At 37.2% G+C, this 25,710-nt stretch overlaps 1 protein-coding gene across 3 annotated transcripts in view; it reads right to left on the bottom strand.

The window, feature by feature from the left end:
* tbc1d32 (TBC1 domain family, member 32) overlaps positions 1–25,710 on the bottom strand; it is a 220,380-nt gene that overhangs the window by 117,797 nt on the left and 76,873 nt on the right. For 2 of the 3 annotated variants that reach the window (XM_073057379.1, XM_073057380.1), the window contains exons 11-18: positions 13,949–14,008; positions 9,646–9,742; positions 9,267–9,404; positions 5,092–5,184; positions 3,911–4,053; positions 2,748–2,872; positions 2,243–2,444; positions 743–825 (exon numbers count right to left, since the gene is read on the bottom strand). In XM_073057379.1, the coding sequence (XP_072913480.1) occupies positions 743–825; positions 2,243–2,444; positions 2,748–2,872; positions 3,911–4,053; positions 5,092–5,184; positions 9,267–9,404; positions 9,646–9,742; positions 13,949–14,008 (941 nt within the window). The remainder of the gene's footprint in view (positions 1–742; positions 826–2,242; positions 2,445–2,747; positions 2,873–3,910; positions 4,054–5,091; positions 5,185–9,266; positions 9,405–9,645; positions 9,743–13,948; positions 14,009–25,710) is intronic. The other variant, XM_073057381.1, reaches the window with a different exon arrangement.

The raw sequence follows: 25,710 nt of genomic DNA, 5'->3' as shown, positions 1-25,710 counted from the left end.
ATTGAACTGTTGGAAGATGATGCTGGAGAGGTAGTAGTGGGGGAATAAAGAAATCGAGGACAAACGTACTAGTACTTTTGCATCAGTGTTCACTGCAGAAGACACTAGCAGTATGCCAGAAATTCAAGAGTGTTAAGAGTGCAGAAGTGTGTGTAGTTGCTATTACTAAGGAGAAGGTGCTCGGGAAGCTAAAAGGTCTGAAGGTAGGTAAGTCACTTGGATCAGATAGACTACACCAAAACATTCTGAAAGAGGCAGCTCAGGAGATAGAAGAGAACATCGTTCAATGATGTTCCAAATCATTAAGTATATTTAAATGAGATGTAAATAGCTTCTTGGTTAGACAGGGTGTGAAAGATTATGGGGAGAAGGCAGGAGAATGGGGTTGGGAGGGATAATAAATCAGCCATAATGGAATGGCCGAGCAGACTCAATGGGCCAAGTGGACTAATTCTGCTCCTATGTCTTATGGTCTTTATGATATAATATAATGATAGTGCGATGTTGCAGACATCCTACCTTAATGCTAACCTGTATTAGACTTTGTTGAAAAATAAAACCATCTTACCAATAGGGAGGCAGACTGAATCATTATATTATGAAATCTATGACTGGTCTTCGTATTCAATGCAATGCATTGGTTTCATCTGGTGGACACCAGAATTTAAAATAAAGACAAGATAAATATTGTTTGTCATTGTGATCATAAATAATTCTGAAACAACAATTCAGATATACCTACACGTTTTGCAATTCCTGAGCTGTTGTAGAGCCTGATTCACTTCCTGCTACAGGAGTTGGTGTTCGTTCTATGAGTAAACTGGCCTGATTCACAAATTAAAGTTAAAAATGAGTACAACAAAAGAACCGCTCTTCATCTGCACTTATATCTTAAAAAAAATCTAACATGCAAAAAATAAATTTTAACTTTGTAATATTCAACACCATAAGAAAGTTATGACGATATATCCAATTAGAAAACAAGAATTTGTAATCTATTTCAGCTACTTCAACAACTATATATTTTTTTCAAAGCTTGAAATTAGGTCATGAATAAGAGATTCCAAAATATAGAGTTTAAGTTTAGTAAGCAAATGGCCCTTAAAAAATATTCAGATCACCAATAATAATGGCTCCAGTAAGTAATGATACACTAATTGAGATACACAAAGGGTATGCACGTCAAGTAGTATGTCAACTACCATTTTTATTCAACGTCAATTTTACTTGTGCTTTGGGAAATGAATTACACTACTTCATTATATAGTAAATGAGAGTCCTTTGTATTATTAGTATTCACCTCTTATCTTTTCAGTCTCTCTTAATAGGCAAAAAGATTAATGCAGGGAATATCATATAGTAAGAGATGCTTGGAGTTTTTGCATTCTTGCTAAGGAGAATAATGAAATGTGGCCACTGAGAATTTGGAGGCAGACATTCATCTTATTGATATTATAAAAAATTTTAAACTTGCTTTGCTTAGCTGGTTCATAACTTTGTTATAGTACCTTTAGGAAGAAGTTTTCTAAATGAATTATTAGGAACTGGCAGTGAAAGTTATCAAAGACTTTGAATACCACTGAGTATCTGTGATATGCAGTTAGAATCAACTGGATAATTTAATGATTATTTAAAAATATAAAAGGGGAAATTAAGTCAGTTTTAAAAAATATCAAATTCAAGGAATTAAAAAAATGCATCAATCTTCTCCCTCTTAGCTATTCCTCTCTATTGAAAAGAACTGACAGGCTGCTCCCACAATAGGTCTAATCTAACAAAGGTTGTACAGGCCAATTATTCTGAAAGCTACTCAGAAACAGAGCAAATTCATATCGCACTAGAGGATTTATTTGGAGGTTCAATGCCAAAACTCAGCTGGGAAATTAGCAGCAAATGTCAGTCAGCAGCTTTGCTTGGTACTTGTGGGTGGAATGTGCCCTGAATTTTCTAACATAAACTGGGGTGTGGGAGTAAATGCTGACAGTTTGCTGCAGAACTGATATCATTCCCAATCAAGTTCCAGTCCAGTAACAAGCACAACACTTGGAATAACATGCAGCTTATCTCTGCTTTGTGATTACATTCAGTTCAGTTCTAGTTCATTCAGTTTCTTCAGCTTGATCATTATCTTAATCTCTCCACTCTGTTAAACCATGCTTTTAAAGAAGATAAAGATCTGAAGAAAAGTAAAAGATTTACAGAAGAAATACATATTACAATGTAGGCCATTATTATGTGTTACCTTCTTCCATGCTTTAGAGATAGATTCATGTAAACCATAGGGCATCAGAACTTCGAGACCCTCACATGTATTGTACATCTGACGGCAGACAAAAATGAAAGCTCCCTTCAGAGCTGAGGATGCCTCAGTGTAATCTAAAGCTGGAAGCCATCCATCCAGCAGCTTTTTGGTAAATTCAGCAATTACATGTGCAGCAGAAAGACTGGCAAAATATAGAAAATTCTTATGATGCATAGTTTGTTCAAAAATCAATGTTTAGTTTCTTAAGAATCATTAAAATTTCTGTTTACTAGGTGATTGCCCATTAATATTTTCAACTGGAAATGGTATATGTACATTCATTTGAAAAAAAAAAGTCGAGACTACAACATTTTAATGATTTAACTAAAAACATGTGAAACTTTGCTATCCCAAGAGATTTGTATTTTTGGTCACAAGACAAAACAGCAAGGATTTTAAACATAGGTAAACTGTATTTCTACTTAAATTCTGTGTAGTTTCTTACCTACTTGTTGCAACGCCATTGTCTTTTTCACCAAAAAGTAGCAACTTAAGTCCTCGGTCTGTAGAGGCTATCCTTGCCAAAATATCAGCTATGTTTATCAACACTGTTTCATTACAGGTAATTATCTATTCATTTCAAAAAATATCAAATTAATATAACTTTTACTATAAACCAAGATATCTAAAAAGCAATTTAAAATTAATCTTATAAATGCTATTGTAGTATTTTCATAGATTTTATGTAAAATTTCAAAAAAATTTTAAGGAATTTTATAAAGGATAAATAGATAGAGGGGAACTACTCCCATTAGTGGAGGAATCAAGAACTAGGGATCATGGATTAATGAAAACTAAAGAACAAAAGGTGAAATGAGGATTGATTTTTTTGTTTACAAATTGGTAGTAAGAACCTGATATGCAATATTATTGATAGGAGTGGATGCAGATTCAAATGGAGTAATCAAAAGGGAGCTGTATAGACACATAAGAAGAAAGAACTTGAAGGGCGATGGAGAAAAGGTACATGTGAGTAGAACATGGAACTGATGCAGGCAAAATAAGATTTAATAGCCATTTCCTATGAAGCAACTGTTCCTTTATTCTATGAGTATTGTCCTTCAGGAAATATCATTTCAACTGATCAAGTGTAAAGGAACCAAACAAAGTTGCAGATGATACAAAACTTGCCCATGTACTGCACAGGGAACAGAATAACTTGGTATCTATTGATGTCCTGATCAGTTGAAAAGAAACACAGGGATGGAATTTAATAAAAGTAAGTATGTTGTAATACATTTGGGAAGGTGCAAGAAGATGGCTTCAAATGAACAAGATTTTGGATATTGAGGACAGTGGGGAGACCATATTAATGGTTAAAATGACAGATGGGATGCTGAGGTAGGTATACAAGCTGAGGTATAGAATATAAAAGAGAGATCACAATAGGATTCATGCTATTGTTATTAAGCTTGAATATTGAGTAAGTTCTGTTTGCCAGTACATTACACTGAAAAGAGTACAGAGGAATAATAAAGTCACAAGTCAAGATTGGACAGGATGGGATTATTTATTTATTATAAGGGAGACAGGAGGTGTAATTGAGGTGAATAAAATCAAGTGTCAACATAGTAAAAGAAGTGATAACATTTGTAGAAATTACTGCACCTGTTTTCCTTTCAGCAATGTGAGTATTGGAAAAAGAAGGGCATCAATAATGATACTCTTGTACAGGCATTCTGTAGCACACTCTTTTCCGCCACATAACATGCGCAATACTTCCATCACAAGATTTGCAGGAGCATATAAATCTGAATGAAAACATATTTAATAAGTATGACTGTTCAACCCCAGAATTCTCACAATTTTATGGATTATGATGGCAGACACGGTAACATAAAGAGGCAGAGTGGAGTAAAGATGGTGCTAAACAGCGACTCCTTTGCTTGCATCTTCAGAAACAGCTGTATTTCCATCTTTAGTATCTTTATTTTTCCCTTTCAGGGTTCTTTGGAAGACCCTGACCTGGAGTTCATGCTGACTTCAGTTCTTTGTGGGAATGGGATCTGCTCTCGGGGTTTCATAACTGACCGTTGTTGTTCGGCACACCAAGGGCTTGGCCTAAGAGTCCGGTTCGGATTTGGAAGCCTAGGATCTCGGGGCTCTAGAGATGGGCAGATTGAGAGTCGGTGTCAGGGGGAGTCGGGGTATTCGGAGCTAGATAAAAACGACATAATGGGCTTTTCACATCATAAACCAGCGATGTTGTTTGTTATGTCTCCCTGCTCACTGGGAAAGCGGAGACAATTCCTTCTCCCTTATTAGGGGGAGAGCGAGAGAGAGAGAGAGCCTGTGGTATGCCGTACACCGGGGGAAATGTGAAACCTTTGGGATAACTGCAGGTCTGTGTCTTTGCTATTACTTTGCTCATGCTTAAGTGCTCAGTGCCGGATGCCGTTGCTTTTTTTGCCGGTGGGAGGAGGGGGGATCGTTGCTTGCTGCCGCTTACGCATGGGAGGGAGGGAAGCTGGGGAGGGACTTTGGGGTTCTAACGTTAAACTGTCATTCATTCTTTGGGGCATTTCTCTGTTTTTGTGGATGGTTGTGAAGAAAAAGCATTTCAGGATGTTTATTGTATACATTTCTCTGATATTAAATTGGACCTTTGAAAAGTAAAAATGTAGACTATCAACTCTAGCAAAGGTTTGACAAACATCAATGTCTTCACTCTTCAAATATTGCTAGAACCTTATGTAGATTTCTAGCATTTTCTAGTAAGTTTTAGTTGCATTAATTTTTTTCCATTATTAAGAATGCTTTGCAAAGAAAACATTGTAGTTGATTATTACCTGTTTGTGTAACATTTCCATTCTGTGCTGGGTCTGGGTGCTGGTACATCATACGGATCAACAGAACTAACAAGTCCATCAGAGATACTGATTCTAGATTATATAAGAAAATAATTTATTCTATCGTAATGAGTTTATTTGAATAATTGACCCTACTTTATTCCTTATTCTATTATGAATTAAATAAAAACATTTTCCACTTTGGTTTTATTAAGCCTTTTAATGCCAGATTCAGCTAAGTATCAAAGGCAATCAGACATACATCACCTCTGGAATTCAACTCTGGTTTTCTCCTATTAATCTGTTCTATTACCATTCCTTTCATCTAGCATTCTCATCCCTCTGTCACTCTTCCTCTACTACAGACATTCCCTTTGCTCTATCCTCTTACAGTCCATGCATCTGAAAACTTGTTACTTCTTTGATTTATATAACTCTGTTGCAAAGTCATTAACTGAAAATAATGAGCCAGATCGCAGACTATTGTCAATGATTTAAATCAAAACTGCAGACATTCAGCTGTTAAAACTGCAACAATAGATACTCCAGTTATGTCATGGACTCAATACTAGAGAGGTACTGGCTAGTGGAGCACTCACCATAGGAGCAGTCTTGGTCGGAGTAGCCATAGTTAGAAATAGCAAAGCTTTGGCTCAACAAGGCTTTGGTGAGAACAGGTGGAGGGCAGGTAAATTCATTCCTTATTTCTTTTTTCTGGTTAACTCTTGAGAGACTAGGGGGTATGCCTGCAGAGCCAGTATTCTGTTCCAGGTGTCAGATGTGGGATTTCCAGACTAACAGCCTTCCGGTGGCTGCATCTGCAGCAGGTGCTTCGAGATGCAGCTCCGAAGAGACCATGTTAGGGAACTGGAGCTGTAGCTTGATGACCTTCGGCTTGTTAGGGAAAGTAAAGTGATGATAGACAGGAGCTACATGGAGGTAGTCACCTCAAGGCTACAAGAGACAGATAAATGTCAAGAAAGGGAAGAGAGAACGTCAAATAGTGGAGAATACCCCTGTGGCTGTCCCTCTCTGGGGACCTACCTGGGGGAAGCAATAGCAGCTGTGCCTCTGACAGAGTCTGGCCCTATGGCTTAGAAGGGCAGGAAACTGAAGAGAATGGCAATAGTAATAGGGGATGAGAAAAGGAAACACAGATGGTAGTTTGCCTCCCAGGTGCCAGGGTCCACGATGTTTCTGAACACATTCACAATTCCTGAAAAGGGAGGGTGACCAGTCAGAAGTCGGAATACATTTTGGTAACAATGACCTAGGTAGAAAAAGCAAGTTAGGAAGGAAGATGGGAAACAGGACCTCAAGGACAGTAATCTTGGGATTGCTGCCTGTGCCATGTGACAATGAGGATAGGAATAGAATGAGGTAGCGGATCAATGTGTTGCTGAAGAATTGAAGTATGGGCAGGGAATCACGGGCATACATCTGGAAGTCTTAAAGACCAAATTAGGTCATACAGAGTCAGTGAGTCAGTCAGTTCACTCAGATGGAGAACTGCATATCAAATCCAACAGCAATACCCTGGCTCAGTGGGATTCCACAAAATTACATTCTTTCCAGGTACAAGATCTAAAACCTTTCAGTTTTTGAATGAAGAAGTAAGATAAGAAAATTTCTAATATTTATTTTCATTTTAACTGGCTTAAAATATCAATGCCATTAAAATCAATTTATAGCTAACATTTATAGCTAACAAACACAGTTAGGCATTCTGTCAAAGAACGTCGGATATGCTTCAGGATAGTGCTTGCACATTGTGCCTAGCACCACTATTGCTGAACTCCAAGGTGAGTAGTTCCAGCTGCATAATTGAAACAATTGTCTCCAATCCTTTATTGAAACCTTCTTGCAAAAGAGATTGGGTAGAAGAATGATCTAAATATAAGGCGAGTCAAAATTTTTGAATGGTTGACGACTCAACGGGTAGGTTAGAGTCATATTATACAACAGGCCCTTTGACCCAATTCATCCACATCAACTGCTTTACCCAACAAGCTAGTCTAGAGCAAGTATAGTCTACCTCTTCATCTATTTCTCTTCTGATATCCCACTTCTACATTCTGATAGTATATCAGAATACCAAATTGAACTCCTTAATCAGTTGATCATATCATGTTGATACCCCAAAAGAAGGTGCAAGCGCAAAAGAAAAAAAATTAAAACCTAACCAAGACATTTCACATTATTAACATCCATTATGCAATCATTATTTGCTGACAATTAAAATGATCTTAATTTGAAATAATATAAAATATATTTTCATCAAGATCTATATCAAAGCTTCACTTATTTCAACAAATTACTGAGCTGGTTATAAAATCTTATTTATTATTCCCCTCAGACCTTTTCTTTTTCTCTAGTACTTTTTTCAATCCAGCCAATTAAGAATAGAGGACTAAGATGACAAAATATATTTGTTTTAGGCTGAAGAAGAATGAACATATTTGGAAGAATGGCTGCATGCCATTGCTGAAAGATATCTTCACATCAGATTCTTAAACATCACATATAATAACACTCAGATTAAACTCAAGTGCTTTGTACAGATAAAAGTGCTTTCATATTACTGTCTTTTACTTCTTACAGATTACTGTGCCCTATCTGTGCCAGATCATTAAATAAATAAATAAATTTTGGGCAGGATCACAGAACAAGTGTTTACTGATACTGACATGACTCTGTATTCATGCCTTGACAGCAAATCTTCTCTTAGTATGGAAAAGATGCAAGCTGGTGAATAGAGTTGCTATGGTATATCAATCCATATTTCTTTCAAGACAGATCTGCAGACATGTATGCCTACCATGACTGATTTTAGGTAATCTCGTGCATTTTATTAAAGCCCAAAAATCTGCAAAAACGACATCTGTAAAGTCAACTTTTATACAGAATAAGAACCAAACAAGATACTTATTTCTTTGGAATGCTACAGAGAAAATAAATTCCACATTTTCCAGATACAAAAACAATAGATAAATATATACAGCAGAAGATTTGTAAACAAAGGAGATAATTATGAAGAGAGCTGGACTTTGCACATCTATACTCACGTCATTCTACAGATGTGCAGTGGAGAGCATCCTAACATGTTGGATCACTGCATGGTATAGAAACTGCACTACAATGGACAGGAAAGGTCTACAACAGGCAGTCTAAATACCCAAGGCATCACCAGAATCAGTCTACCAGCATTAAGGACAAATGTACAAAAAGGTATCAGAAAACGGCCTGTAACATCATGAAGGATCCCACCCAGCCTGCTCATGGACTGTATATCCCACTCCCATCAGGGAGTAGGTAACATAGTATCCATGCCAGGACCACCAGACTCAAAAACAGCTACTTTCCCCAAGCAATATGACTGATTAACACCTCCACCCGCTACTAACCTCTCCATACCTCCACCACCACTACCACTTTATAATTTTCAGTCAGTCACTTTATATACAGACTCTCCTGTGCCTAACATCACCTTATGGACATAAAATCAATCTATGTATACTTATGTATTTATATTTATTTTTGTATTATTGTGTTCTTTATCTTATGTTGCTTTTTTGAGTTGCGTCAGATCAATTATTTCATTCTCCATTACACTTGGGTATTAGAAATGACATAAAGCAATCTTGAATTTTGAATCTTACAGACTCAAATCAGATTGGAGATGGGCTAATGTGGTAACAGAATTAATAAGATGAAGAAAATAAGTAAACATAAAGAAGGACTATTGAATCATTATTGCTTGTTTTAATATATCACCTCAGTGAAACAAGAGAAAACATCATGAAACAAATAAAGATATGAAAGACAAAACTTGAATAAGGCCAATGTTATGATATCTAAGAACACAGGGAAATAAATAATAGAAATCATTGAAAATAGTCTTAACCTGGTGACAAAGTGCTCTCAGATTTTTCTGGACTTAAGGTCTCCCTGAAGTTTCTATCTCAACTTTTAACGTCCTGTATATTTAAGTGTAGGGAATTTGGAACCGAGATAGAGGAGATAAAGTTGATACAGAATTATGCCAAACAAACTACCATGGATCTTGTAATAGGAATGGAATATTGAAACTAGATAATAAACTACAAGGAATTTAGAAATTTAGAGAAACAGTACATACAATGCAATATTCATTTGAATATTTGTATATTAGTTACCTTCTCTGGTTTTTACTTTTATCGGAAATAGTTTTCTACCACGAGTGTACATCAACAATCTTCCCAGAAGACACAGCAAATGTACGAAGCAAATGTATTGTAATTCATGTCCTGTATAGTACGTTCTTTGACCACCGTCTTGAGACAAAAATGAAGAATTAGAACTTTCTAAAACACTTGGTGCACAAAGAAGGGGAATTAATTTTCTCAAGGGGAATCAGCCCAACAAAAAAGTACTGTCAAAATAAAAAAAAATATTTTGCCAGCTTTTGTTTTAGGTCATGACATTAAATATAAAACAAATGTAAACATAGAGTAAATCCTTTTTGGTGCATTGTTTTAAATGTACAGTATAATTATAACTATCAAAGTTACTTACTCATGTGATAAAGCATTACACATAAATTGTCAGTTGCATCATCCTCTAAATTCCTCGAATCAAAATAATTCAAGCATTGCTGGACAGATGCAGTTATCTACAGAAAACAAAGAGAAGTTTTAAATTTTCTATTTCATCTTCCCCATTCAACACTGAATATTCTATCACAATACATATACCATAATAATGGTGAGATTAGGTACATTTTAATCCAATTGTGAACAAAATTATAAAACCAAGTAAAACCACATTTCATAACTGCTAGCATTTTTCCAGATTAAAGAGATATTTTTCATATCTCACAGAGGTATCCAGTAAACATTTTAAAGGCAGTATTATGCACACATTTTTAAGAGTTGATATTTCAGGGTATTATGATTTGTAAGAGGTAAAATGGATATCTATATGAATAACAATGCACTGCAAAAGGAAGTCCATACTCTGCCTCAAGCATTTAAAAGACAAATTGGAAAACTTCATTGTATATCAATATTTTACAATACATCTTAATATAACTAAAATGTATGGTGTATCAACTGATATTTATCATATCTGCCAGTACTCTTCTTAATTACATCATATGGATTGCATATAAATGAATTTACTCACACCACAGCTACCTTGCCTATGAATGCTTGCAGAAATAATAGAAATATTTTCCAAAAAACATTCCCTACCCTTTGCCAGACGCAAACAATATACCCTTCACAAATGGCTAATACATCTTTGCAGCCTCAGGATCAATTGATTTTTTTAATCACTAATTTTTATTGAAATACCAACATACCATTCAATACAATCAGCTGCCAATTACATTCTGACTGTTTAACCCAGCCACCCCTCAACCCTCATCCCCACCCCCTTCCCCCTCCACCAACCAACTGAATAGTAGTGCATACACAAACAGAGCTTTCCTATTTTAACAAAGATCTTTTAAGTTAGGTATCAAATTTGTGCACATTAAGATTGTGTTTGGTCGTGCATCATTTACTCTTGCTGATGATAATTCCAGGTAAGTGCATAAGAAATCTAAAAAAGGGACAAACCTTTTAACGCTTGTAGGGAGAGTTTAATCCTCCAACATTAAATGATACAATAGTAAGATTTTTTAATTTATCTGTATTGCTCATCTTCCCCTGGATCTGCTGTTGTAAGTTGGTGGTGGAGCCCGGAATTAACCCCTTCCCACCCTCCTTCCCATCACCCCTCCCATTCAACCCTTTATTTTGTAACATCTGTGAGTGTCACTTAACAATGTCAGACACTGAACATTAACCGCCCCCCTCTAGCACCAACACATTAGAAAGGCAAATCAATTCTCATAGACAATCATATCAAAGAGACAGGGAAAAAAAACCTAGTTACACCCATTAACTTATATAATTAAAACCATTCCCATCTCAAATATAGTATAACACATAATCAAGACCCCAACAGTTCTCTTACATGAGACTGTTGCTTTAACAGACCTTTGTTTAGCGATGACGCCAGTGACGTCTTATCTCATGCCCAGGAACATAAACAAGTCTACTGGAGACATAACCTGAAATGAACATGTACCACCGAAGTCATTCAGAACAAACTGCTGTTTTTCAGCTTCATTCTTGATGAAGTGTGACATTTGGGTGTGTTGAATATCACCTTAGAAAGTAAAAGATAAAATGTATATTCTAGGCGGACTTCTATCACATTACCACGTATTAACAAGTTAACTGAGCCATTGCCTTAAAACTGACCTGCAATAGTCAGAAACAAACTGGCCCCTTAATAAACTAAATACAAGAGTGCATCGAATGACTTTCCAATAAAAGAATAACCAGAAAACTTCACGCCTATGACATTAACTTGCCCATGCCTGTTAGATTGCACAAACAGGCTGATCTGAGCTCTGAATGCAGTTCCATCTCCTCCTGAGGGGTGTGTGGACTTTGCCCAGGGTCTTCTTCCATATCTCCCAGCACCCGATGATTTCAGGGCTTCTTTCACTCCCTCTGCCAAGTTAAATGACATCTTCATGTCCTTGATATTCACTCTCAAAATCACCGGGTATATGAGGAATGAGTCGATCCCCTTCTGTTGAAGCTTAGCGCGAATCTCCTTGTATCCCTTCATTTCCTGCATCATGCCAGGGCTGTAGTTGGTGAAGAATTGCAGCTGGGTGCCATCAGGGAGAGTAGGTTTGGCTTTCCTCACGCCCTCCAGGATAGCCTGCTGGTCAGTGTACCGCAGAAGCCTAAAGACCATGCTCTGTGGTCTTGAGGTATTGTTGGAAAAGATCCTACGTGCACTATCGATCTCCAGTGGAGTGCTGTGGGAGTTCTTGAGCACTGTATCCAATTAGGCAGCATCTCCTGGAGGTAGCCTCTCGGATTGTCGCCCTCAGTGCCTGTCGGTAAGTTAACCAGCCGCACATTCTTTCTTCTGGACCAAGACTCCAAGTCGTTTAACTTCTTCCGTATCTTAGTCACCTCAGAGAGACTGGAGCTAGTATCTTTCTCAATCTTGCATAAGCTAACCTGAATGTTGTCTATTTTGTTGAAGACCGTGCTAATTTTTTTAGAGTGAATGTCCGCTTGCTCCTTTAATAACCGAAGAATGTTGCCATTCTCTGCCATATGCTTCTGTATGGGGTCAAGAGCCTTCTCCAGCAACTTCTTTAGCAAGTGGGTTACCGTTTTCTGCAGCGATTTCATCTCCGTTGCCATTGTTTGCGTAATTAGCATAGCTATTTCCTCGGATGAATTGCTAGCTTGGTGTCATCTGCTAGTATCTTGTTTCTTGGTTGAATTTGGATCTTTTTCTGAGGTCATGTCTTTAATTAGATCTTTCTCCAACTCAAACGTATTAAGACCATCTGTGAGCCCTAAAGAACGTGAAAAAGGAGGGTTATATGTCAGCGCTCAGTGCTGTGCTGCCATCTTGCCTCATGCCTCTTTTAGTCCCTTTTTTAGGATTGATTGATTTTTCAAGTTTGCCTATCTCAGCCTGACATTTTTACGTCCTCATGCCTGCAGTCAGGTCAGTCTTCATTATAAAACAAGCAAACACCACAAGTGCACTGTGAGGCTGATGTAACCCTGCCAAGGAACCACATCTTTCAAAAACCATACTATGGTTTCAGATACAAATTCCCATTTAATTTCTCAGCAGTCCCAGCAACCGGTAGTGGCTCTTGGCCTCAAAGTTGATTTGATCCTGTTTCAAATCTGTAGCTCTAGTCCTGTAGAGTTCTGAAACACTAGTTTGTCTTGGGAATCAAACCTCTTCCTGTTCCAGCCACAGATTCCATTCAAAATGGCTTGGTTTTGCTTTTCCATTTTTTTTTTTCACTCTCCTTCTCAATTCCTAATGTTAGACTAAAAGTTGTGGAACCATGAACAATTTGAAGGTTTTAAAACATGGTAGAACTATTAACATTTCCTTTCACTCCTTATATCCTCTACAGAAGAATATCCTCCAACTAAGGATCAACATTTAGTCCACTGATACATTCCCATTTTATCCTCAGGCTTTGAAAATATACTATGGCCCCTTGCCACTTCACCTTCAGGTTTCAGATACTAATACAACATCCTGAAATATTTTCTTTTACTTTTTCATAAAGTTTCTCCAATTTCTCCAATGCCATCAATACTGCTCTCCATTCCTTTCAACCAGAAATTGAGTACTACTGATAATGATGAAAGCACAATATTAACAGGAAAAAAAAATCTAGATTGCAAAACTGAAAGTTACTTCTTCACAGATTAAATCTCTATATCCTTCATTCTATTTCTGCTCTTTCCAGACCAGCTCCATGTTTCCTTCCAGTTTCTCACAACCATCCACATCACATCATGAAAGTACAAATCTCTCATTTTAACATGCTCTATAAAAATATAAAAGACACAGTTTCGAGTAATAGTAGAACTACAGGTATGGTCATCCTACCACAGACTTAGTTGTTGGAATACAATTGTACAAATTTATTGGATGTATATTTTGATCTTGGCTTCTATTATTAAAAATAAGACCAACAGAGAAAACCCAGAATGTCTGTTTCTGGTAGCTCTTCCATCTCTCAATATAATTCAATGGAATAATTTAATTAGTTTTATTTCCTTGTTTATTAATATATCCTTTTGTGCTGTTTGGTGCACAAATTCAATAAATATAACATTAATCCTATTTGGTGTATAAGTTCAATATATAACAAATTAACAATACTGAAAAAGAGGAAGATATAACTGCAGTCATTATTAGCACAGCCATGTTATATAAAAGATATGGGAATAAATCCAGTTCTTAACTCTAGAACACTTACCAAAGACTTGTACTTATTTTCAAGGAGTCTTAAAACCACCGTTCTGCTGTAGTAACCATGCTAGGAATTTTTTAAAAAGTGTATTAGTCTCCTGAAAGCTCTTTTTGTTGCTCCTTTAGAAACTAACACAAATACTTTGGAATCACTTTATATATAGATAATTCATAAATACAATAAATAATAAAAGGCAACATCAGTTTATCATTAATTTGATTTCCATTAGATTCTTACCCTTAAAATTTCTTCCTACTAAAGTATTACATATTTATCTTAATATTTATGGCAACCTTTATATTTAACATGCAAAACATGATATTTATAAAATAGTAATTTTAGTTTCATCTACAGAGAAATTTTATTTGTCACCTGTGCAGCAAAATATACAGTGAAATAAGTTTTTTGCTTCAATGACCAACACAGTCCAAGGATGTGCTGGCGGCAGTCTGCATCTGTTGCCATGCCTGTGGTGCCAACATAGCATGTCCACAACTTTCTAAACCTAATCCATATGTCATTTGGAATGTGAGCATCCGGAGGAAACCCACATAGTCACAGGAAGAACTGACAAATTCCTTACAGGAATATATGTCTCTAGCTTTGTATATTAATACCATAAAACCATATTTACTAACAACTTAAAGTTGTTGGTTGTTGTAATAAGTTGCAAAAAGTAGTGGATTGTTGGTACTCTTGTGCATGTGATTTTTTTAAAGATTTGTTAAAGACTTCTAATGTTATTATAGACATAGTGAAGAGTTAAATCATCTGAGCATTAATTGTAAATCTATCCCACATTAATAGGAAGAAAAAGTCTGTTCTCTATAAACTGAAAAGATTTTATATCATAAATTTCAAACCATAGCTTATAGCATAAATTCTCAGTACAAATAAGATGTAAGGGCCAGGATGATTAACAGCTCATCTTTATCGTATAAGGTCCATTCAAGAGACTTATAACTGTGGGATCGAAGTAGTCATTAAGTCTGGTGGTATGTGTTGTGTTCTCTGCCAATCTTCTGCCCAATGAAAGGGAGAGACAAAAGAAAATGACTGAGGTGGAGGCTGCTTTCCCAAGGCAGTGGAAAATACAGACAGAATCAACAAAGAGGTGGTTGGTTTTCATGATAGACAGGGTTGTATTCACAACTCTGAAATTTCTTCAGTCTTGGCCAGAGCAGTGGCTGTACCAAGTTTGATGTGTCTGGATAGTATGCTTTCTATGGGGTATTAGTAAAAATTGGTGTGGGTCTTTGGGGACATGGCCTGGTGAAGTCTATATGTATCACAGACCTACTAGTCTGATTGATTTGTAAATGCAATTAGGAATGGACAATATATGCTAGTGTTGCCAGCAATATTTACCTCTATGTACAAAAAAAAGTTATTGTAATTGACTTAAGCTACAGAAACACAAGAAGTAGCAGTGACTGCTATAAAGAAAATAGCTGGTGCAGAAGCTGGGTGACCATTCTCTTCAAGAACATGTTGGGTGATAACAATATACATAGTTCCTGGAATTTCTCTAACTGACCTGCAATAATAGAGATCTATGAAAAGGGATAGAGACTCACAAAGAAAATCACAAGCAGCAGTATGGCACCATGAAATAAATCATTATCCAAGGGAAAAAGTGGTGGCACAGGAAAAAAGGCAAGTAGTGGATAACCTATCCTTTTCTATGCTTGAAATCCCAATTATTCTTATGTCTCCAAGGTTTTTAACCAAGGATAATAGCTGGTGAGGAATAAGCATGTCATGCTTCAAAATAGAGTATGATGGTCTTTAAAAACAGCAAACTGGGGAGAGATATATGTGGGCTCTACATCAATAATTTTCAACTAATAGCAAATAATCTTTAAAGATAAATGAAGCAGTGTAGGAGAATCTACATCATTAAGGCTGTGGAGAATAGCTAACCTTCAATGATGACAGCATTGACCAAGTAGTACAGGAAATGCAACATGCTTGGGAATTAGACAGAAGAATGACAGAACTGGGGAAGGAAATAAGATATTCACTTATTCAAAATGTAAGAGAATTATGGCAATTCAGTATGAATGTTCACAGCTCTAGAAATAAATTCAAGCATTGTAAAACCACCAACATGAATAGTGAAAAATGCTTAAGTATTCTGTTTTTCATGTTAGAAGAAAATGGAAAAATGAAGGAGGTACAGTCATATTACAGTAGCAGTCACATTTACACTTCACTTCACTTAACTGTGCTGCTCAGATCAAATCTGAGAAGAGATAAATAATAAAATATGTATTACAAAACAAGTACTTCATTGATCACTGAATACTCTGGAAGAAAATTGAGAATGAGAGCAGTGGAACATTTAAGAAGATTTATAGTGGTTATGGAGTGGTATCTTCCTTAAAATTTGACAGAGATTAAAAGACAGGTAGATATAGTGAGAATGCTATTCAAAAAAACAGCGTATGATTGAGCAATTCTATGCAAAGCAAACCTTGAAAAAGAGATGTAAATATGCAATAAAAATAGACAGTTAAAAATACCCAACAGGTAGGTGGAGAGAAACAATAATATTTTGAGTTAATGATTTTTCATTGAACTAAGGAAAATTAAAAATTAAACAAGTATTAATTTTAAGGGAACGGAGAAGGGTAGATAGGCCAGCAGAAATATCTATAATAGGGTAGAGACCAAGAGAGCCTGAATGATGTGTGGTAGTGGCAATGCTAGCTCAGGGAGGATGATGCAGCCTGTGTAATTGAAGTTAATCAGTTTGGTGGAAATGCAAACTTAAGGAGATAAATGAACAAAAAAGGAAGAGAGAAGAGGGAGAAGTCAATGCTGGAACTATGAGATTAAAAACATTGTAGAAGAACAACGCTACAAGTGTCAGAAATTGAAGTAATAACATAAAATGTAAAGAGCACTCCTTCGATTTCCTCACTTGCAGACCCCAGTCAGTTTGGATTGGCAATACCAATCTCCATCAGCACAGGTGTGCCAAAAAGTTGTGTGCTCTACTTACTTTACACTTACGACTGTGTGGCTGAGCATAGCTTCAGCACCTTTATTATTTGTTGACGACACCATTGTCGTTAACCAAATCAAACGTGTTAACAAATCAGCTGCTTATACCACATCTTCATCAAACGTTTACCGATTCTATATCCTCTGGGAACCTTCCTAAAACTTTTTATGAGGCACTAATCTCATTGATTCCAGAAAAAGGAAAAGACCCACTGGAATGTGTATCCTATAGACCTATTTCTTTATTGAATGTAGATTTTAAAATCCTCTCTAAGATTTTAGCAAATAGGCTTGAGAATATCTTGCCTAATGTTATCTCAAACGATCAAATAGGCTTTATCAAAAATAGGCACTCACATTTTAATATTCAAAGATTGTTAAATATCATTTATTCCCCCTCAGCCAAAGAATCTGAATGTATTGTATCTTTGGATGCAGAGAAAGCCTTTGATAGGGTGGAGTGGCCTTATCTATTTCAGGTTTTGAAGAGGTTTAATTTTGGTCCAGGATTTATTTCCTGGATTAAATTGATTTATCAGGCCCCGGTAGCTGCGGTTATAGCTAATAACCAAAAGTCTCCTTATTTTAGATTATATAGAGGTACCCATCAGCGTTGTCCCCTTAGTCCTTTATTATTTAATTTGGCTTTAGAACCACTTGCTATTGCTCTTAAGGATTCTAATTCTATGCAGGGTATTAAGAGAGGGGATAAAATACATAAGGTATCATTATACACGGATGATTTATTAGTTTACATTTCAAATCCTAGGAAATCTATTCCTTTTATGTTATCTATATTTACAGAATTTGGTATTTTTTCTGGATATAAACTTAATTTACATAAAAGTGAATTATTTCCTATTAATAATTATTCTGATTATTATTATCAAATACCTTTTTAATATTGCCAAAAACCATTTCACTTACCTTGGTATCAAAATTACTAACAATTTTAAAGACCTACATAGGTATAATTTCTCCCCTTCAGTTGAATATACTCAACAGGCGCTTTCTAAATGGTCGCCTATGTCGATGTCATTGATAGGTCGAATAAATGCTATAAAAATGGTTATTCTACCGAAATTTTTATATATATTTCAAGCAGTTCCCTGTTTTGTTCCAAAAACATTTTTTGATAAAATAGATTCTCTTATTTTGTCTTATGTTTGTAATAATAAAAGTTCTAGAGTGAATAAACTTTTATTGCAAAAACCAAAAAAAGATGGAGGACTAGTTTTACCAAACTTTAGATTTTATTATTGGGCAATTAATATTCGTTATATTACTTTTTGGATTTACGATATAGATGACCAAGATTGCCCTTCATGGTTACAGTTGGAGGAAAATTCAGTAACGGGGCTTTCGTTAGCTTTTTTATTAGGAGCTCCTCTTCCGTTTTTGCTCTCCAGAATAGGTAGACAAGCTCTCAACCCTATTGCTAAACATACTTTAAAAATTTGGTTTCAGTTTTGTAGATTTTTTGAATTAAATGATTTTCTACTTTCCAGTAATATTTATTCTAATTTCTTTTTTAAACGATCAACTTTGGATAAGGCTTTCTTAACATGGAAAATTAAGGGAATAAAAACTTTTTTAGATCTGTTTTTACAGGACTGTTAAATGTCCTTTTCGCAGTTAATGGATAAATATGATATCTCTAATGCACATTTTTTCAGATACTTACAGGTTTGGAATATTTTACGTGATTTTTTTACTGAATTACCCCCTGACCTGTTCTTTAAATTTGGCTTATGTTATTTTTCAGCTTAAACCTTTTCAAAAATGATTAATAGCTATCATTTATAAACAGTTAATGAATGTTTGCATGTCGCCTAATGATAGGGTTCAACGCATCTGGGAAGTTGAACTTCAACATTCACTTTCAGATAATCAATGGAGTAAAATTTATTATCTAGTCAATAATTCACCTATCTGCGCACGCCATACCTTAATTCAGTTTAAGACAGTACACAGGGCCTATATGTCCAAAGATAAATTGGTGCATATTTTTCCTAATATAAGCCCTATTTGTGACAGATTTAACGCAGAAGTGGCTACTCTAACTCATATGTTTTGGTCATGTGTAAGCTTAAACAATTTTTGGAGGGATGTGTTTGCAATATTATCTAAAGTAGTAGATGTGGATGTTCAACCCAATTCACTTACAGCAATTTTTGGGATTATTCCAGAGGAAGCAAGCAAAGTGTCTGCTTTCGCTCAACATGGGATAGCCTTTTCAACTTTACTGGCTAGGAGAGCTATCTTGCTGTACTGGAAAGAATCTAACCCACCTACTGTTTTTTATTGGCTCTCCTCCATTATGTCATATCTAAGCTTGGAGAAAATTAGAAGCCGGACATTTGATACATCCTTTAATTTTGAACAAGTCTGGCGACCCTTTCTTCAATATTTTCACGATTTAATGTTTATTTATTTATTTATTTATTTATTTTTATTCTCTTTTGGGAAAATCCTTATCCGTGAAGGTTCGGAGATGACTGGAAGGATGTTTTCTTTTCCTCTTTCTCTTTTTTCTAATTTTATCCTCAATTGGACTGCCCAATCTTTCTTTTTCTTTCTTTTCTTTTCTCCTTTTTTTGTTTTAGTTTAGTTAGTGGGCTTTTTTCCCCTTTATCAAATCAAATTTCCAATCTTTTTTTCATGGTTGCTATCAGGAGTTGTAGTTTTTTTTGTTTTTTTTATTATATTGTATATATAACAGCGTAACATTTTACCTATCTGATCTTGACAATATATACTTTGTTTTTTTATTGCTGTTTATATGTCTTTTGTATTATCTGTTTGTTAAACTCCTCCTCTGATTTGTATATTCTTTATTTGAAAATTAATAAAAAGATTGAAAAATGAAAAAAAAACAAATCAGCATATAGGAGGGAGAATGAAAATCTGGATGAGTGGTGCCATAACAACAACCTCATAATGTCAGCAAGACCAAGGAGCTATTAGTGACTTCAGGAAGAGGAAACCAGAGGTCCATGAGCCAGTCTTCATCGACGGGATCAGAGGTGGAGAGGGTCAGCAACTTTAAATTCCTTGGTGTTATTATTTTGGAGGGCCTGTCCTGGGCCCAGCACACAACTGCAGTTACGAAGGAATCAAATCAGCGCCACTTCATTAGGAGTTTGCAAAGATTTGGCATGACATCTAAGACATTGATAAACTTCTATAGATGAGTGGTGGAGAGTATATTGACTGGCTGCATCACAGTCTGGTATAGAAACACCAATGTCCTTGAACAGAAAAAGTAGTGGATACGGCCCAGTCTATTACAGTCCCCACTGAGCACATCATCATCAGGGACCCACCACGCAGGTCATGCGTTCTTCTCACTGTGCCATCAGGAAAAAGGTACAGAAACCTCAGGACTCACACAGGAACAATTAACCCTCAATCATCAGGCTCCTCAAGCAGAGGGAATAACTTCACTTGCCTCATCACTGAACTATTCCCACAACCTATAGACTCATTTTCAAGGACTCTTCATCTCATGTTCTTGATATTTATTGCTTATTTATTTATTATTATTTCTTTTTTTTCTTTCTTTTTGAATTTGCAGTTTTTGTCTTTCGCACACTGGTTGTCTACCCTGTTGGTGTGATGTTTCATTGATTCTAATATGGTTATTGCATTTATTAAGTATGCTAACAAGAAAATGAATCACAGGGTTGTATATGGTGACGCAAGTGTACTTTGATAATAAATTTACTTTCAACTTTGAAGTGAGGTAACATCTTGAAAGAGAAAAGCAGTTAACATTTTAGGATCACATGTTTTCATCAGATCACTCCAAAACCATATATGATTTGGAAAGGTTGGCTAACTGAAATCATTGAATTTGAAGAAAGTAAGGTGCCTTAATGACTACACCGGTTGCTCTGACATCTCCCATTATGAAGTGCTTTAAGAGGCCTTTATAGTATGTATTGCTCCAGCCTCCTCAGACAACCTCCACACATAATGCAATTCATCCACCTTTAACAGACTTCAATGGCAGACTTCATCTTTCTGGCCCTACACACACTACTCAGATTATTGTTCACTGACTGCAGCTCTACTTCAATACTATAAGTCTAAGCAAACTCATATCCAAACTCCTACACCTGGGAAGTCAACATTTCCCTTTGCAACTGGATCGTTGTCTTCCTGACAGACCACAATCTGCAAGGACAGGAAGCAACACCTCTCAACGCTGGTGCCCCACAAGGGTATATCTCCAGCCCCCTTTTCTGCTCCTTATACACTCACAACAGTGTGACCAGGCTGTGTGCTAACTCCATCTACAAATTTGGTACATATTGGAATCAATGACATAGGAAGGAAAAGCAATGAGGTCCTAAAAAGAGAATTTACAGAGCTAGGTAGAAGCAGAACCTCCCGGGTAGTAATTTCCAGATTTTTGTCTGTGCCACATGCCACTGAGGGTAGAAACAGGATGATCTGGCAGATAAATGCATGATTGAGAAGCTAGTGCAGGGGGCAGGGCTTCAGGTTCCTGGATCACTGGGATCTCTTCTGGGGGAGGTATAACCAGTTCAAAAGTGACGGGTTGCACCTGAACCAAGAGGGACCAATATTCTTTTGGGCAGGTTTGTTAGAGCTGTTGGGGAGGGTTTGAACTAACTTGGCAGGAGGGGTGGGAACAGGAATGGAGGGTTTCAGTACAGTACAGATGGTAAAAAAGTAAAGATAAGGTGCCATCAGCCTGTCAAGAAGGGTAGGCAGGTGATGGGACTTAGTTGCAGTCAACAGACTGAGTATCAAAACATTAAGGATGCAGAATCAGAAAGGATAGCAATTACGGTGCACAAGGTGTTGTATCTAAATGTGCGTAGTATAAGAAATAAGGTGGATGATCTTGTTGCACTATTACAGATTGCCAGGTACGATGTTGTAGCCACCAATGAATTGTGGCTGAAGGACGGTTGCAGTTGGGTGCTGAATGTCCAAAGTTAGATGTTATATCGCAGGGATAGGAAGGTAGGCAGAGCGGGTGGCGTGGCTCGACTGGTAAAGAATGGCATCAAATCAGTAGAAAGATGTGACATAGGATCGGAAGATGTTGAATCCTTGTGGGTTGAGTTAATAAACTGCAAGGGTAAAAGGATGTTGATGGCAGTTATATACAGGCCTCCTAGCAGTGGCTGGGAGGTGGACCGCAGATTACAACAGGAAACAGAAAAGGTGTATCAAAAGGGCAATATTGTAGTCATGGGAGATTTTAATTTGCAAGTGGGTTGGGAAAATTAGGTTGGTAATGGATCTGAAGAGAGTGAGTATGTTGAATGCCTAAGAGATGGCTTCTTAAAGCAGTCTGTCCGTTGAGTCTACAAGGGGTTCAGCTATAACTAGATTGGGTGTTGTGTAATAAACTGGAGGTGATTAGGGATCTTAAGGTAAAAGAACCCTTAGGAACCAGTAATCACAATATGATTGAGTTCAACTTGAAATTTGATAGGGAGAAAGTAAAGTCTGTTATAGCAGTATTTCAGTGGAGTAAGGGAAATTACAGTGGTATGAGAGAGGAGTCAGCCAAAGTAAATTGGATGGAGCTGCTGGCAGGGAAGTCAGCAGAGCATCAATGGCATGCATTTCTGGGAAAACTGGGGAAGGAGCAGGACACATGTATTCCAAAAATGAAGAAATACTCACATGGTAAAACAGTACAACCATGGCTGACAAGGGAAGGCAAAGCTACTGTAAAAGCAAAAGAAAGGGCATACAGCAAAGCAAAAATGAGTGGGAAGATAGAGGATTGGGAAGTTTTTAAAAACCTGCAGAGAACAACTTAATAAAATCATTAGAAGGGAAATGATGAAATATGAAAGCAAGCTAGCAAATAATATCAAAGTGGATAGTAAATGTTTTTCAAATATGTTAAAAATAAAAGAAAAATTAGAGTGGATATAGGACTGCTAGAAAATGAGGCAAAAGATACAATAACGCGAGACAAGCAGATGGCTGATGAACTAAAGGAGTATTTTGCATCAGTCTTCACTGTGGAAGACACTAGCAATATGCCTGATGTTGTAGTGTGTGAAGGAAGAGAAGTGGGTGCAGTTAAAATTACAAGAGAGAAAGTGCCCAAAAAGCTAAAAGACCTAAAGATACAGAAGTCACCCAGACTGGAAGAACTGCACCCTAGGGTTCTGAAAGAGGTAGCATTAGAGATTGTGGTGGCATTAGAAATGATCTTTCAAAAATCACTGGACTCTGGCATGGACTGAAAAATTACAAATGTCACTCCTCTCTTTAAGAAAGGAGGAAGACAGTAAAACGACCAGGAGCAGGACTTTGATGCCAGAGGCTATTTGACGTGCACACCATTGGGAACATTTAATAGCTAGTGGAAGCTTGTCCCCACTACCACCCCTCTGCTATAACAACCTTAAGGAATCAAATAATGGTAAGTAGGAGTACAGGATGAACACAGAGAACCTAGTTACATGGTGTCATGATAACAATGCTCCCTTCAATGTCGGCAAAACAAGAGCTGTTCATTTACTCCAGGAAGAGTGGGGGGGTGGGGGGGAGGGCAGGGTGGTTAACAGTGCACATGGTTTTGTTTTCATCAACAGTACTGTGATTGAGATGGTTGACAGCTTCATGCCTGTCTTGGTCAACTACTAAGACACCAAAGCCAATAAAGCTCACAGCACCTCTAATTCCTCAAGAGGACAATCAAATTTGACATATCTCCTTTCAGCCTTACCAATTTTTTTGACGCACCACAGAAAGTACCCTATCCAGATGCATCATGCCTTCATTTGGCAACTATCCTGCCACGATTGCCAAAATTGCAGAGAGTTACAGGCACATCTTAGCACATCATGGAAACCAGCCTTCCCTTCAAGGACACCTCAGATGTTAATAGCAAATTAACATATGACTCCTCATATGTTAATGGGTAGTAATGGGGGACAAAGAAATGGCAGATTAACTTAATGGGCACTTTGCATCAGTCCTCACTGTGGAAGTCACAAGCAGTGTGTCAGAGGTCCGTGAGTGTCAGGGAGCAGGAGTGAGTGCCACTGCAGTTACAAAGGAAAAAGTGCAAGGTAAACTCAAAAATCTTAAGGTGGTAAGGATGGATTATATCCCAGAGTCCTGAGCAAGGTTGCTGAAGAGATATCAGATGCATTGCTCTTGATCTTTCAAGAATCACTTAATTCTGGCATGGCCCTGGAGGACTGGAAGATTGCAAATGTCAGTCCACTCTTTAAGAAGGGAGGAAAGCAAAAGAAAGGAAATTATGAGGAAGTTAGTCTAACCTCAGTGGTTGGGAAAGTGTTGGAGTCCATTATTAAGGATGAGGTTTCAAGGTACTTGGAGACTAATGATAAAATAAATCAAAGTCAGCATGGTTTCTGTAAAGGGAAAACTTGCCTGACAAATCTTTCAGGAAGTAACAAGCAGGGTAGACAATGGAGAGGCAGTGGATGTTGTTTACTTGGATTTTCAGAAGGCTTTTGATAAGGTGCCACACATGAGGCTGCTTAATAAGATAAAATCCTATGGTGTTACAGGAAAGATACTAGTATGGACAGAGGAATGCCAGACAGGCAGGAGGCAGCAGGTGGGAATAAAGTGGGCCTTTTCTGGTTGGCTGTCAGTGACTCAGGGGTCAGTATTGGGACTGCTACTTTTCACATTGCTTGTCAATAATTTGGATAATGGAATTGATGCATCATCCACAAATGTTGCCACAAAGATACAAAGTTAGGAAGTGCTGAAGAAGCAATGTGACTGCAGCAGGACTTAAGACAAATTGGAAGAATGGGCAAAAAATTGGCAGCTGGAATACAGTGATGGGAAATGAATGATAACGCATTTTGGTAAAAGGAACTATTATTGTGGACTATTATTTAAAAGGGGTAGAAGGTTCAACATCAGAGGTGCAGAGGGACTTAGGAGTACCAATGCAGGACTCCCAGAAGGTTAATTTACAGATTGAATCTGTGGTAAAGAAAGCAAATGAAAAGTTGGCATTTATTTCAAGGGGAATAAAATATAAAAGCAAGGAGATAATGCTAAGGCTTTATAAGACACTAGTCAGCCCACACTTGGAGTATTGTCAACAGTTTTGGGTCCCATATCTCAGAAAAGATGTGCTGTCATTGGTGACAGTCTACAGGAGGTTCAGAAGGATGATTCTAGGATTGAAGGAGTTAACATATGAGAAGCGCTTGGCTGCTTTGGGCCTGTACTCACTGGAATTTTGAAGAATACAGGGGGATCTCATTGAATCCTACCAAATGTTGAAAGGAATAGATAGGGTGGATGTGGAGAGGATGCTTCCTATGGTGGAGGTATCCAGAACTAGATGGCACAGCCTGAAAATTGAGGGGTGACCCTTTAAAACGGAGGTGAGGAAGAATTTTTTTTTTGCCAGAGAGTGGTGAATCTGTGGAATGCTCTGCCACAGAATGTGGAGGAGGCCAAGTCCATGGGTATATTTAAGGCGGAAGTGGTAATTTCCTAATTGGTCAGGGCATAGAACCAGAGAATCATAGAACATTACAGCACAGAAACAGGCCTTTTGGCCCTTCTTGGCTGTGCCGAACCACTGTTCTGTCTAGTCCCATTGACCTGCACCTAGACCATATCCCTCCATACACCTCTCATCCATCTACCTGTCAAAGATTTTCTTAAATGTTAAAAGTGAGCCCACATTTACCATTTCATCTGGCAGCTCATTCCACACTGCCACCACTCTCTGTGTGAAGAAGCCCCCCACCTAA

The sequence above is a fragment of the Hemitrygon akajei genome, chromosome 9, assembly GCF_048418815.1.
Source record: "Hemitrygon akajei chromosome 9, sHemAka1.3, whole genome shotgun sequence".
NCBI lineage: Eukaryota > Metazoa > Chordata > Chondrichthyes > Myliobatiformes > Dasyatidae > Hemitrygon > Hemitrygon akajei.
The sequence above is the reverse complement of the archived record's forward strand: the minus strand, read 5'-3'. Positions and strand labels throughout refer to the sequence as shown.